Raw genomic sequence first — 15,449 nt, 5'->3', positions numbered from 1 at the left:
CTACTATCCACTAGAATAGCATTTCTTCGATTAAATTGACCAAAATGTCCTCTTACACCTAACTCCACTTTTTATTTTGTTTCACAGGTCTCAATCACTAATTAACTAACAAATTTAATTTCCTCAAAAAAATTAACAAACTTTAATGAAACGCGTTAAGATAAAATTACAATTTAACAATTATTCTCAAGTGATTTTTTGTCAAAAAAAAAAAAAATTCTCAAGTGATTTGTGTAATCTAGTTTCAAAATCTATTTTATCCTTTGGGAAATGGTCGCCAATTTGGGAATGACATTTTATTATTAGTAAGGCCATGGTGGATTAACTTATCTGATACACCTTTCGATCACTAATATAAGCAAAAATCAATATTTTAGAATCATTCATTAAATGAGGTATGTGGTCTATAATAAGGATCATATATATCATTAATTAAATAAATCTAAAATGTGAATTTTTGCTTATAACAATGACTCAAGGGTGTACTTAATATGGAAGGCAAAGAACAAAAGTATAAATGAGAAATATTTAAAGAAGTCTTATCCTACAATTTGGGAAAGTATCGAAAGTCATAATAAAGAAAATTCAATTTATTATCAATTGCCACATCTTTGCATATTGGGTGGTAAATCAGTTGTAAAAGGTCTTAGGATTAGGATTTAGATTTGATACAGCCAGGTGTAGTGTAAGCTCGGTGAAAATGTTTTGAAAATGGGATTAAGCAAGCCTTGTCCACATTAAACACCCGCCACATAGAACACGAGTTGCACACATAGACTTAAAATAGGAACGTAAAACGAACTTTCGTGGTGCAAGTTGACAAAAAGGTAAAAGGATGACGATATAACTTGACAAACTGCGCTCTCCAACTAAAGAAGGGCATTTAAGTCAAACTGATCAAAAATTCAAGCGGGACTAGATTGTAAATATATCCAAAGGCAGGGGTAAAATGGGAAGGTTGTTGCCAACTTGAGGCGTCTAAAAATAAAAGAGTATATGCGAATATCCGACAGGGATTATTCTTTACGTGAAGCGGATATTCGCCTGAGGAAAACATGGGCCATAATGTCCTACGTGTATCATTACAATATGACGTGGCAAAACAAGTGGACAGAAGTAACATGCTGCTTGGCGTATTTTGTATGTGTCACACAAAAAATAATTTGTTTGGTTATGTTTTTGTTGTTATTTTTACCTTCCACTATCATAATATTAGCAAATTTGCATGAGTCACACATATTTAGATGTGCAATATATAAAATTAAATTATAAGATTTTTTTTATAAAATATTATTCCATCTGTTTTTTTTTTTTTTACATTGTGAATTTTTAACATTTTACATTTATCAAAATAATCAATAAATGGTGATATTTTTTATATAATATGTATATTTTTTATACAATACTCACAAACATTTTTTTTTATGAAGCAAGAGAAAGGATAGACATCTAGGGGAAACGTAGACATACCGGCTATGTTCACTACAAGAAATCCTGCATTTTGCCAGGGAATTATGCCAGGAGCATGAGCCCCTGGGAAATTTGCCAGGAGCAATGCCAGGAAGACTCCTGGGAAATTGCAAATCGTATAAAGACAATAAGCCAAGGTCAACCCCTCGCAAAAACTCCTGGCAAATTGAAGGCGGGAAAATCAAATTTTGAATTGTCTGCCAAAGCTGGTGCAGATTAGACACCACCAGCCTGCTTCACTGCACCAAAGCCTGTTCTCTGCCATTTCTCTGCAATTGTTGACCGTTGGGCAATTTGCCAGGAGTGGCCCCACGTATAACCCCTCGCAAATTACATGATAAAGCTACACTACTTCTGCATAGTTTACTGGCATAGTTTGCAAAAGCTAAATGGCATAGTTTGTCCTATATATTGAAATCACCGTGTTTGAGAAACCATTTCTCAGACACTTAGGGTGTGTTTGGTTTGGAAGAGAAGTTGTGATGGGAGAAATAGGTGAGAGAGAGAGTATGAGAAGAGAGAAGTATGCGAGAAATAGAGTAGATTTGAGGGGTTGTTTGGTATAAGAGAAAGAGAGAAGAAATAGAGAAGAGAGAAGTATTACTTGTTTTTAAAAGTACTATAATGCCCCTATGTTGGTTAACATTCTCAACCAAATTATTTTAGTATTTTATTTAAATACATTTAATTAATTAATTCTACTACTTATTTTAATTAAATAGAATTTATATCTTTTTAATATAAAAAGAAACAATGAAATATATAAACTTTTTTTTTAAATTAGTAGGAGCGTACATTTCTTTTGTAAAAAAAAAAAAGGACACCATACATTTTCAAAATAACAAAATATGGGTATGTAACGTAAAATTCTATAAAATATGAATACGTATAAGATAAAGACTAACACTCTATTTTTTTTTTTTTTGAAGAAAGAAATTCATTGCTTTTCATTAGCTATCAAATCTCGGATACATGACGGTACATCATCATAAATGTGGGAGCTAGCATGAGATGGGGCTACCCTAGCTAATTCATGAGCGACCCCATTGGCTTGCCTCCTATTGAACTCGACATGAGAGTTCTGAAAATTACAACCAAACAATTGTCTACAAGCCTGAATAATACAACCTAGTTCACTACTATCAACTAGGTTTGAATTAAAACGTTCAACAACAGACTTGGAATCCAAAACAAAATCAACATGGTCATAGTGAAGATCAGCCACCCATTGTAGCGCCGTGTGGAGTCCAACAGCCTCGCCGACATCAACATCACAAAGAGGAGAGAAGTAGTCCGTCTTGGCCATAACAAACTCACCCTGATCATCACGGATACATATGCCAATACCTACCATATTCAGAGAGTCAGAAAAAGAGGCATCAATATTACATTTGTACCTACCATATGCCAGCTTCGTCCACTCAATGACATGACCATGAATAACACTGTTCGGCTGAGCATAATTATCAGTAGCTTTATGCGATCTGACTTCTTGGGCGGTTCTCCAATCATCTAAAAGGTGTCGAGCCCGTTCAACAACCTGCATACATGTTTCATTTTGTTGTTGCCACAATTTTAAATTCCTTCGCTTCCACAAGCTCCACATGATCGTCACAAATAACTCTTTTTGCGTAGAAGGCAGCTTATCAAGAAGGGAAAAAATCAAAGCATCCATGTTAGAATTTTGACGGAGAGTTCTATCAATAATTTCCCATAAGTTGACCTCCCTCCATACTTGCATCGCACCTGGACATTCTAATAAGACATGAATGCTATCTTCATAATTAGTTCCACATAAAACACAATCATTAGGACAATGAATACCACGACTACTCAGGCGTGCACGTGTAGGGAAGCAGCCCCGACACACACGCCAAACAAAATTTCGAATTTTGGGGGGCACCTTAAGCTTCCAAATAGAACTCCATTTTCCTGGAATATGCAAATGGGAGTTATCTGCAATTTCTGTGACATAAATACGATATGCACTGCGAACGGAATAATTACCATTTTTCTCCGCCTTCCAAATAATTTTATCTTCATGAACAAGAGGATGGAGATGAGTATTTAAAATAAGCTGGGTAGTATTATGATCAAACAGATTAGAAATTAAGGTAGCATTCCAAACCTTTGTCGATGGTTCAATGATATCTTGAACTTTGACATGAGCAAGGACCGCATAAAGAGGACTTTGAGTTGAGAGGGAACAACCGTCTTTAAGCCATGGAGCACCAAATAAAGGAATACTAGCACCAGAACCAATTCTCCATCTAGCACCCTGTTTAACCACTATTTTAGCACTGAAAATACTCCGCCATACATAACCGGGGTTAGCTCCAAGCCTAGAACTCAAAAAATCACACTGAGGAATATATCGTGCCTTAAGTAAACGAGACACAAGACTAGTATTATCAACTTGAAATTTCCATCCCTGTTTACCAAGCATCGCCACATTAAAAGACGTGAGGTCCTTGAATCCCATACCGCCATAATTTTTATGAACAGATAAACGTTCCCAAGATAGCCAATGCAAACCTTTTCTAGTAGAGCCACCATGTCCCCACCAAAAAGCATTAATCATTTTTTCTATTGCATCTACTAACTTGTTTGGTAAGAGATAAACACTCATAATATAAGAAGGAATAGATTGGAGTACCGATTTAATCAGCACTTCTCTTCCGGCTTTAGAGAGGCACTTGCTGCTCCAAGAATTTATTTTGTGCCAAATGCGGTCTTTGATGAAGCCGAAAGTCGCCTCTTTGCTTCTACCGATCATGGATGGCATCCCCAAGTATTTATCGGTACCCATAATAGCGCGTACACCAAGAATGGAAGTGATAGAATCTTGAGTAGGGCCGGGCACACTCCGACTATAATAAACTTCAGATTTGGGGAGGCTAATTGCTTGGCCAGAAGCTTTCTCATAAGTCTCAAGGATATTTTTCATTACTAAAGCTTGTCTTTCCTCCGCCCTGAAAAATAAAAAACAGTCGTCTGCAAATAACAAATGAGAAATAATAGGAGCATTAGTACATATAGAAATGCCATGAATATCCCCTCTCCTTTCAGCTTTACGGATAAGAGCTGAGAGACCTTCTGCACGTAAAATAAACAAGTAAGGAGAAAGAGGATCGCCCTATCTAAGACCCCTACCAGGAATTATAGGACCCACCGACTCATTGTTAACAATTACAGAATAATCAACTGTTTCAACACACATCATAATCCACCTAATCCAACGGCTAGCAAATCCCATTTTAATCATGACCTCCTTAAGATATAACCAATCGATACGGTCGTAGGCTTTACTAATATCCAACTTTAACGCTACATTCTTATCTCTTATCCTCTTACTTATTTTCATATGGTGAATAACCTCGATAGCAATCATAGCATTATCCAAGATGGCGCGTCCAGGAACAAACGCCGACTGGTTATCTGAAACACATTTATGGAGGACATTTTTCAATCTGTTAGCCAAAACTCTCGCTATAAGCTTATACAACACATTGCACAAAGCTATGGGGCGCCAGTCTTTCATAGTATGCTGCTCATTTCCTTTAGGGACCAAAGCAATGTTAGTGGAATTAAGCGAAGGTGGAAATTGATTATTATTCAGCCAAGAACAACACTCACTAAAAATATCAGAATTACACACTGACCAAAATTTCTGAAAAAATCCTGGATTAAAGCCATCTGGACCAGGACACTTGTCCGGATGCATAGAATACATGGCTTCCTTGAATTCTTGTACCTGAAAAGGGGAGGTTAGGAAATCATTGTCCTCTACCGACACAACATTATCAATGGCAGCCAACACAGGGGTGCGGTCACTATTATTTTCAAGAAAAAGTTCCTCAAAATAACCTTTAGCAATCTGGCATAGACCCTGTTCATCTGTTACACATATCCCCGCATCATTTCCTAAAGAAATAATACGATTTACCTTTTTGCGAGAGGTAGCAGACGCATGAAAAAATTTCGTATTCAAATCACCATCACGATACCAATGAGTTTTTGCTCGTTGTCTCCAATACTTATCCTCTTGAATCATTAACTGAGTCATTTTCTTTCTTAACGAGGACAAGCGACTATGATCAGCTGCTGCTCCTTGATCTCTGCATCTATTCAATTCTTTCCGGCACTGGGAAATTTCTTCTTTCAAGCCATTACGAGTAGTCTTGCTCCACGAGGTAAGATCAGATGCACAATGATCTAATCTCTCGGTTATCGGCATACCTGCACTAGACAACCAACTGTCAGAAACAACATCATGAATGCCCGGTTCTACACACCAAGCATTCTCAAATTTAAAGGTTCTTTTAGGCACCCAGACACGTGCAACAGGCTCCCTGTTGAGAAGAATCGGATAATGATCAGAAGCCGGGGCTACTAAATTTTCCACCTTCGCATTAGGAAATAACTGAAACCAGGATGCGTTAGCAAGTGCACGATGCGTTAGCAAGTGCACGATCCAACCGTTCCTCAACTGCCCTTGGAGTACCTAAACTTTTAAACCATGTGAAGGGATAACCTTCCATAAAAATATCAACCAAACCTGCATCAGACACAGCTTGACGAAACCCATTGATTAACCAACGAGCCCGCACAAAACCTCCTCTTTTTTCTTTAACATCCAGAATATCATTGAAGTCACCTAATATACACCAAGGTAAATAAATATTATTAGATATACTTCGCAAAAAATTCCAAGAATCATGTCTTCGCCCACTTTCTGGAAAACCATAAAAACCTGTAAATTGCCAATGTCCACGAGTAGAATCGTTGACCTCCACATTTATATGATTATTAGAGTAATTCAACACTGTACAATTAAAAGAATTTTTCCAAAATAGTGCCAATCCACCACTCCGACCATTACTACTCACAACAAAGCAATTATCAAAACCAAGAATATAACGGAAATTGTTTGCTTTATTAGAGTGGACTAATGTCTCGCTGAGGAATAAGGCATCTGGCTTATGATAGCGAACTAGGTATTTTAATTTTGGAACTACACTCAGGTTCCCTAGACCTCGGCAGTTCCATCCTATGATACTCATATGAATTATTCACATAGTTCACCACTAGAAGTACCAATGTAATGCAATGGAACCTGTAGCTTTAAATTTTAGATGAAGAGGGTGATACCTTGAATCAATAGCTTTACGGCAGCAATTGTTATCATGATAGAGTACCTATGAGTATGGATGAAATACTAGCGCTAAATCAAAATAGGCAAATATAGATTGTTTTCTCACCTTGAACCAACGAAAGCAATTGTGATAATATTGTGCATAAGCAATAACAAATTGGCATATCGCCTTTCAATACCAAAACGTTCAGATCAAAACAAATTCAACCGAACGAAATCAATACTCCTCACGAGGGCGTGACGGCGGAAGCTGTAAACCCTAGGAGAGCTGCAACGTGATACCTGATATATGTTATATGGGACATAAATTGTGCATGAATGACATCAAAGATCCGACAAGAGTTCCTCACGAGGGCGTCCTCCACATTGTTTTCATTCTTCCAACACTCTATTTTTTTAAAATTCAATTCCAGATTTTTTTGAAAAAAAATAATCATTTTCAGATTAAATAAAAAGCTGACGGTAAAAAAAAAAAACTATAATGTCACGAGATAAACAAAATGAAATGAATTGGCAGAAGGGTATATTGGGAAACATACAAAAATATTGCTGCTCTCTTCCATTTCTTCTCAGTTTTGGGGAGAAAGAATTTTGTGTGGGACCCATATGTTTTTAATCTCTCTTCTCTATTTCTCTTCACTACCAAACATGGTAACTTCAATATCTCTCTTCAATTTCTCTCTTCCTTAACTCTCTTTTCTCTATTTCTACCCTACCAAACACAGTGTTAGAAAATTTTCCTCTTCTCATTTCTTCTTTCTATCTAATACATTCATCTTCTATTTTCTAATTTTGAGGTAAAAAATTGTTTTGTTATAATTGTATTATTTTTACAATAAATATTATACTCACTTATTTACTTATTTTTTTTCTTGTTTGCTGCATCAGTGTTGTATCTCATTTGCCAAAGTAATTTCCACCGTCTCCTGTGAAGCTTGCTCTTGGATCTGTTTGTTGTTCCTCTAAGATTATGTAAAGAATAAAAGGATTTTACTGCGTTTTTTTTTTTGGCCGAAAAAATAAATAAATGTGGTGCTATATGTGTTGAATTATTTTTCCTTATATGTTCTGTTCCAAAAAATTAGATTTGTTATGCTGTGTTGATTTTTTTGTCCTCATAAGATCTTTTATTTTGATTTTTTTGTTCCTCATAAGATCTTTTATTTTATGTTATGTTGTGTATGCATGTATGCTGCTGCTGCTGATGGTTGAAATGAGAAATAAGGTTAATCTTGATATAAAACTTTGGAAATAATAATTAGAAATGAGAAATAAGGTTACTCTAGTCTAATAAAAAAAATTAATACGATTTTTTTTAAAGTAATTTTTTTATTTAAGACAAATTATTATAAGGTTACTCTTGATATAAAACTTTGGAAATAATAATTAGAAATAAAAAATATTTTTTTATTAGTTTGTAAATTTAAATTAATTTGTAAAACTGTTTTAAAGTAATTTAACTGTTATTTTAATTATTAAATTTTAATATTTTGATTTTTTAAAGAACTAAAAAACGTTTTTTTTTTTTTAAAAAAAATTCGTACTCATTTTGCCAGGGGTTAACCCTTGGCAATTTCCCTGGCATGGTTTGAAAATGACTGATGTGATCTCTGCAAAAGTCTGCATGTGCCAGAGTATGTCAGAAAAAGCCTGCATGCATGTGACACATTTTGCCAGGGTTTGTGCCAGGAGCGCATTTGCCAGGAGCTAAAGCCCTGGCAGGTTCATTTGCGATGAGAAGATTTACTGGTGATTCTGCTCCTGGCAAAACTCCTAGCAAACGTCCAGTTGCCAAGGCTTTTAGCATTTTGCCACGGCTTCTGCCCCTAACAAAATGCAACATTTCTTGTAGTGGTTGGCATCCCTGAGAGACCTCATCCTGTGTCGTCTAACTCATAAGATATATTATTCAAAAAAAGAGAAAAATATTATACAAGATGGAGGGAACCTAACCCTCAAAAAGACAAGAAAGCGAGAAAGAAAGAGAAAATCTAAGGACAACGAAAAATGAGGCAAACCATAACGGTCTTTGAAGATATCCTCTGTAAGAAAACTAGGCAATGATGCAATGCCTGTTGAGGCAAAATCCCTAATTAATTTTAAAGATAATAAACTTTAATGATTAAGGATTAAATGGACTTTGATTAATTCCTTGGTATTTAACTTGTGCTCTTGAGTGTTTTACTAAGACAGGAACAAGGTTTAATTCATACCAAGATACAAGAAATCAAAGGACATTGAATTCATGAACTAATTCTGAAGTTCAGAAAGTTAGTTCAGAATGTTGATCAGTGAGTTGATCAAAACGTTCTGATGGGAGTTCAGAAGGTTGTTCATAAGCAAACCCAGAATCATTAAGAACATGCAAGTACACATGACATGAATAAAATGTCCAGTAAAGTACATCTACATGGATCAATCAAAGCAATAAAGGCATTTACAAGAATAATGTCAAAAAGGTATTCAAGGTTCATTCAAGACTATGAACACTTGAAAGTACTAGGATTAATCCAAAGAGGATATTGTCCTAGAGATTACAATTACTGCACTTCAGTTGTGTCTCTACTATTAGAATTGATTACATCAAAAGTAAGTCTTACAAATCATCCTAAAGTAAGAACAAAAGGAACATTCTGAAGGTCAGAATGTTCATCTCTGCACATGCTTCTAACTATGATAACAAGGTATTAAAAAATGTGTTTTACATTACCCTTTAAAGTTTTGATGATAACAAGATATTAAAAAATTGTCAATTAGATATGCTAATATTTGTTCAAGTGTACATGACCATATACAAAAATTTGGTATCTTTATTAGGTTCTGGAAGAACAAAAGAGAGCAATGGAATCAACAACAAAAAGGAAGCTTGAAGCATCTGAAGTCAAAGTGCTCCTGAAGTCAAATGCTCCTGAAGTGATGACGTCATCAAAAGCAAGTTCGTCAGAAGCACCTCATCAGAAGCTATATCACCAGAAGCTGAAGTTCATCAGAAGATGAGAGACTTAAAGCTTCAAAGGCTGTTCAATGGATTTAATCACGCCCAGCATTGCAGAAGACCAGAAGAGTGAAGCAACGACTATTTTGAAAGGATTTGAAGGCAATGGATGCTTGTTCTTTTAAGAGCGTTGAAAAAGGACAATTGTACGAAGTGTACAACCACTACCTCCACTAATCTGTTTTTGTCTCTGCTACCGGACAAGAAAAAACAGCTATGCCTGCAACGATGTTCCTTCAGACTTGGAATGGATTTGAAATTGATCCTTCATAGGACAATAACCATATCAGGCAAAAGATCATTGGTGATTGATCAAAACTTCAAACGACTCATTTTGATGTGCTGGAAATTTCACAACGTCTCTTTCACACCTCTATATAAAGGAGTGAAGACTTAGAGAATGGAAAAGACTCAACAACAATTTACAAGTGCCAAAACTCTGTCAAAAATTGTTCTGCATCAAAAGTTCACTTAGAATTTCTTAACAACTTTCATATCTTAGAAATTCTAGAGTCTTAAGAGTCTGTATCTGATTTGTATTATGAACACTACTGATTGTATATCAAGTGTTCAACCTCAAACATTTTTCTTTGTAATTTTGTTTGAATAGAAGTCTCTTATAGTTGTGCTTGAGCATAAGAAGTCTCTTGATTGTGTTCAGAAGCATAGGAAATCTCGTGCAGTTGTGCTTGAGTAATTTGAAGTCTCTTGCTAAGTTTAGAAGTGAGCAATTGTAATCAGATATTATTTTTTGGTGAACTCTCTTTGGAAGTGCAAGGGGGACAGAACTACTTCCGGTTTGTGGAAGGAACCTGTATAATTGCTTTGTGTCTTTCTTCTCTCTCTCTCTCTCTCTCTCTCTCTCTCTCTCTCTCTCTGTTTTATCTGCTGCATTTAGATCCTGAACATTACTTCAGAAGTGGAATTCTATCTGCTTCTGATCAGTAGTTTCAGCTTAGGAGAAAATGAAGAAAAAGCTAACACAATTCAACCCCCTTTCTTGTGTTTTTCTCACCTTCAATTGGTATCTAGAGCCTTGGTCTGTTATTTCAACACTTAACAGTGTAACAGAAAAAGATCTGAGAAAAACATGTCTGCTGAAGACTCCACTTCTGGATCTGGGAACAACAATGTTGTTTGATTATGGAAACAACAAGAAATCTGACTCTGGTAAAGTTCCTAAGTTCAATGGAGATCCTGAAGAATTTTCTTGGTGGAAAACCAACTTCTACATCTATGTCATGTGTTTAGATGAAGAACTATGAGACATTCTAGAAGATGGTGTTGGTGACTTCGTCCTTGATGAAGAAGGAGCTGCTATTGATAGAAGGAAACATACTCCTGCTCAGAAGAAACTCTACAAGAAGCATCACACGATCAGAGGAGCACTTGTCACTGTTATACCTAAAGCAGAGTATATGAAGATGAGTGACAAATCTACTGCTAAGGCAATGGTTGCTTCTCTTTGTGCAAACTATGATGGCAGCAAGAAAGTCAGAGAAGCAAAAACTCTTATGCTTGTTCATCAGTATGAGTTGTTCAAGATGAAGGATGATGAAAGTATTGAGGAAATGTACTCAAGACAACAAACCCTAGTCTCTGGACTGCAAATACTGAAGAAAAGCTATGTTGCTTCTGATCATGTAAGAAAGATACTAAGAAGCTTACCTGCTAGATGGAGACCTAAGGTTACTGCTATTGAGGAAGCTAAAGATTTAAATGTAACACCCTATTTCTATTAAAGCGATAAAACACGCGAATATAAAAAATATTCAAGAAATAGACGCTACGTCTAACACAAAATCCAAACATCATGTGTGTATATATATATATATATATATATATATATATATATATATATATATATATATATAAAATATCTCAACAGTCACAGCGGATACAAATCAAATAACTCCAACATATACATGCCATGGTCAAAATAGACCAACATATAAATTCTCCAAGTCCCAACAAGTGGACAAGATCTCAATACAAAATAACAACATAGCCCAACAGAAATACAAAGACACCGACCCTAATCAGAGCATAAACCTACGACTCCAGACGATAGCAGAGATAGCTCCCGCTATCCAAGCACTCACCACAAGCAACTACTCCTGCACAACGTCTACCCATCCATACATACAGGTAGGCGGTCAAAACCACTAGGGGTAAGCTTTACATTAATCATAATCAGCATAAACAAACATAAGCATTCAAGGATTCATACATATAACATATACATAACCATCCTGTTGGGTATTTGTGTTGGCTGCATTGTTGCTAAAACAAATATCCTTATTCTGTAAGTTGGAACCAATGTTCCAGCATGTGGTTAGGCAACTCTGTAAGATGTTGGATACAATGTTCCAACATCCTGGCACGGTTCAGTGTGCCTTGGTTTCTGCCTTTTCTGTACGCGTGTAGTTTATCGTTTAAGGAAACCATATTTCCTTTACTTACTGACCAAGTAACGCGCATATCTTATAAGAATCAGCTGTGGAATATTACTAAAATAGATATTTTATTTTAGGAAATATTTGTTACGATTTGGAATGTTTCTAAATAGCTTCCGACATATTAGGACTTTCCAGAATTGTCTCTGATTCTGTTTTGCAGGTTTGCTGAACCGATCTGCAAGTTTACTAAAGCCCAATGAATTATTTAGCCCAAGCTGCTTAGTATAAAAGGAAGACTTCAAGACCTAATTGCTCATTCAAGCCGTCATTCTAAAAGTTAGATTTTTAGGGTTTGAGTCTTCATGTATTATGTTCTTGTATCGTTGTGATGCAAGTCTAGAATCTTTACTGTGTTCTCTCTTGTGTCGTGTTAGATACTTGTTTATGACTGGTTTTGTGAGTATTGATACTCTTGTCCATCAAATCGAATTTGTGAAACAAGGTTTGGTTGTTTGTGTTGGAAGGTAACTTCTATCTTGTTGTGTTTGAGGTCTGATAGGTCACTGGGGCAGTGGCTGACCATTAGGATAGTGAGATGGGATCTCAGATCTAGGAGTTCCTAGGTTGAAGTCTATACGGGTAGGTCCTAGGTCATATAGTGTAAACGAGGAGTTTGCTGAAAGCTATTGAATAAGGACTACACTAGTGGATTTCCTTCCTGGCTTGGTAGCCCCCAGATGTAAGCGTGTTGTGCTGAACTGGGTCAACAAACTTCATGTGTTCTTTATTTTCTGTCCTTTATTTTTCTTGTTTTATTTCTGTTTATCACGTGATGTTGAAACATTAATCGGAACATTGCAAACATTAAAACATCTGACAGAACGTGTTAAAACAAGTATGCTAGAATTTCAATTGGCATCAGAGCAGGCACCCTGCCTGTTTTAGGGTGAGCTCCAGGGAGTTCTATTCTAGCACTATGAACAAGGAAGGTGGATTTGTAAACAGGTCCCCCTCTGTTGGATGGCTCCAACTATGACTACTGGAAATCACGCATGGGTGCCTTTCTCAAATCTATTGACAGCAAAACATGGAAGGCAGTTCTGAGAGGTTGGGAACATCCTGTACAACTTGATGCTGATGGCAACATGACTGATGTGTTGAAACCAGAAGAAGAATGGAGTGCTGATGAAGATGAATTGGCTCTTGGAAACTCAAAGGCATTGAACGCCCTGTTCAATGGTGAAGACAAGAATTTGTTCAGACTGATCAAGCAATGTAATGTGGCTAAGGATGCTTGGGAGATTCTCAAAACTGCACATGAAGGCACAACAAAGGTAAAAAGTGCTAAAATCCAACTTCTTACTACTAAATTTGAGAATTTGAAAATGTTAGAAGATGAGAGCATCCAGGATTATCACTTGAATATTCTAGACATTGCAAACTCTTTTGAGTCTCTTGGAGAGAAAATCTATGATGAAAAGCTTGTAAGGAAAATTCTCAGATCTCTACCTAAGAGGTTTGACATGAAAGTTACAGCTATTGAAGAAGCCCAGGACATTTCAAACTTGAAGGTTGATGAACTGATAGGGTCCTTGCAAAATTTTGAAATATCTGTCAACAGTAAAACATATAAGAAAGGCAAGGGGATTGCTTTTTCTTCGTGTGTAGAATCTGATGAGTCACAAGAAAATCTTGTAGATGATGAAGACATGTCAGAATCTTTGGCACTTCTTGGAAAACAGTTCAAGAAGATTTTCGAATGATTTGACAGAAGGTCCAGACCAAATGGTCAGAACATCCGATCCAACATCAACAATCAGACTAGTAAAGAGAAGGTGACAAGACCTGATGACATGGACTCTCACTATAAAGGAGTACAATGTCATGAATGTGAAGGTTATGGTCACATCAGAACAGAGTGTGCTACATTTCTAAAGAAGCAGAAGAAAAGTCTGACTGTTTCCTGGTCTGATGATGATGAATCTGAAGAGGATGGAGAGAGTGAATCTGCTAAGCATATAACAACATTGTCTAGTAAATTTTTTGCTGATGTTGATTCATGTGTAGAAGATTTGGGTTTTGCTGAACTGAGTGCATCCTACAAATGTCTTACTGAAAGAAACAACAACACTTGCAGACAACTTGAGGAGCAGAGAAATATCACCAGTAAATTGGAGGATGATAGAATCAGTCATCAAGCTAAAATTTCAGAATTAAACCATAAGGTAACCCTGTTGAACTCACATCTTAGTCAAGCTATGAAACAGGTAAAAATGGTAACTGGTGAAATAACTCCAACCTTTGGTGAATGTATGTTGCCCCATTTTGAGAAAGGAGTTGCTATAAGGGGTGTAAACTCTGAAGAAAATAACTGCTTGTGGGTACCACAAGGAATAGGTCAGACAGGTAACCTAACTGGTATGTCGAATATGATGTTGGAACATCTAATAACCTTCAATAAATATAATAGTTCACATTTTGATAGAATGTATGATAAGAAGGTTAATCAGATCTTCTGCTCTCATAAGGAACAATCAAGTAGTATTGCAGCCAAAAACTGGAAAGACAGGCAACTTGGAGATCTGAATGAAATCAGTCCATATAAGAAGTTGAAAAGCTTGGTGCGCGTGGTTCCACACTCATTAGGACACACTAATCCAATTTTTCTGGCACAAACCCACATAAACACGCCAACAACACACAATAACTCCTCGCCTATCACTACCTTCTCTTTCGCTCCTCCCGAGCTCAAACACATACATCCTCTTGCATCTTACCCATATCAAACGGCTCATCCCTCCATCTTCACCAATCAGAACCAACAACTTCAGACCAGCAAAAACTCACGCCCTGTGCTCAAACAAACCATGGACTCTGAACACCAAGAAACCAGCATTTCAGTTCCTAAGATGGTCGAACCTATCACTACTGTCCCTCCCAGAAAGGTTAAAGGAAAATACCCACCAAATCTGGCTCAAAGAAGAAGAAACGTGTCAAACCAAGTGTGGGAACACCTGAAACTACCTTGAGCATGGTTGACAAAGAAACCCCCATCGTTTCTACTATTGTCAAACCCAATGTTGGGACTTTTGAGAAGGATTCCAACAGAGTTGATGCTGAAGGGATCGTCAAAACTACTGCTGATGCTTCCTCTTTTGAGGTTGAAAAAGGTATCCCTGGCAAATTTTTTAAATCTCTTGCTTCTAAATCTGATAAAAATCTAGGAATAGAGGACCTAGATACTGTTAGAAATAGTCCAGAACACTTGAATATGGATGATCCTAACACTGAGGCTGACTCAAATCAATGCAACTCTGAGAAGACTGATGAACAAAAGGAGGTTGAACCGAATGTTGAAACATCCCAAAGTCAACAAAGCAAACAGGTTAATGATGATGACATCACAGAGGAAGATAAGTCTAGGCAGGAG

The 15,449-nt window shown here is 36.6% G+C and overlaps 1 protein-coding gene across 1 annotated transcript; it reads right to left on the bottom strand.

Moving 5' to 3' along the window:
* Positions 1–4,606: 4,606 nt before the first annotated feature.
* On the bottom strand, positions 4,607–6,658 carry LOC146929293 (uncharacterized). The gene is made up of 4 exons (XM_085707286.1): positions 6,622–6,658; positions 6,224–6,520; positions 5,923–6,127; positions 4,607–5,822 (listed from the first exon to the last, which is right to left on the bottom strand). The coding sequence occupies exons 1-4, from the start codon at positions 6,656–6,658 to the stop codon at positions 4,607–4,609; spliced, it is 1,755 nt and encodes a 584-aa protein (XP_085563412.1).
* Between the last annotated feature and the right edge of the window lie 8,791 nt (positions 6,659–15,449).

The sequence above is a fragment of the Medicago sativa genome, chromosome 4 (assembly GCF_051527215.1).
Source record: "Medicago sativa cultivar Bolivia chromosome 4, Bolivia_mono, whole genome shotgun sequence".
NCBI lineage: Eukaryota > Viridiplantae > Streptophyta > Magnoliopsida > Fabales > Fabaceae > Medicago > Medicago sativa.
Note: the sequence above shows the minus strand (reverse complement) of the source record. Positions and strands in the feature narration are given on the sequence as shown.

Bases quoted from the DNA above. Each gene is read 5' to 3' on its own strand.
- LOC146929293 (XM_085707286.1), bottom strand. From the start codon at position 6,658: ATGATAACAATTGCTGCCGTAAAGCTATTGATTCAAG. The intron at 6,128-6,223 runs GTTTTTATGGTT...GGTGTATATTAG, and splicing joins TGGACATTGGCAATTTACAG to GTGACTTCAATGATATTCTG. The intron at 5,823-5,922 runs GTGCACTTGCTA...TCTTCTCAACAG, and splicing joins CGTGCACTTGCTAACGCATC to GGAGCCTGTTGCACGTGTCT.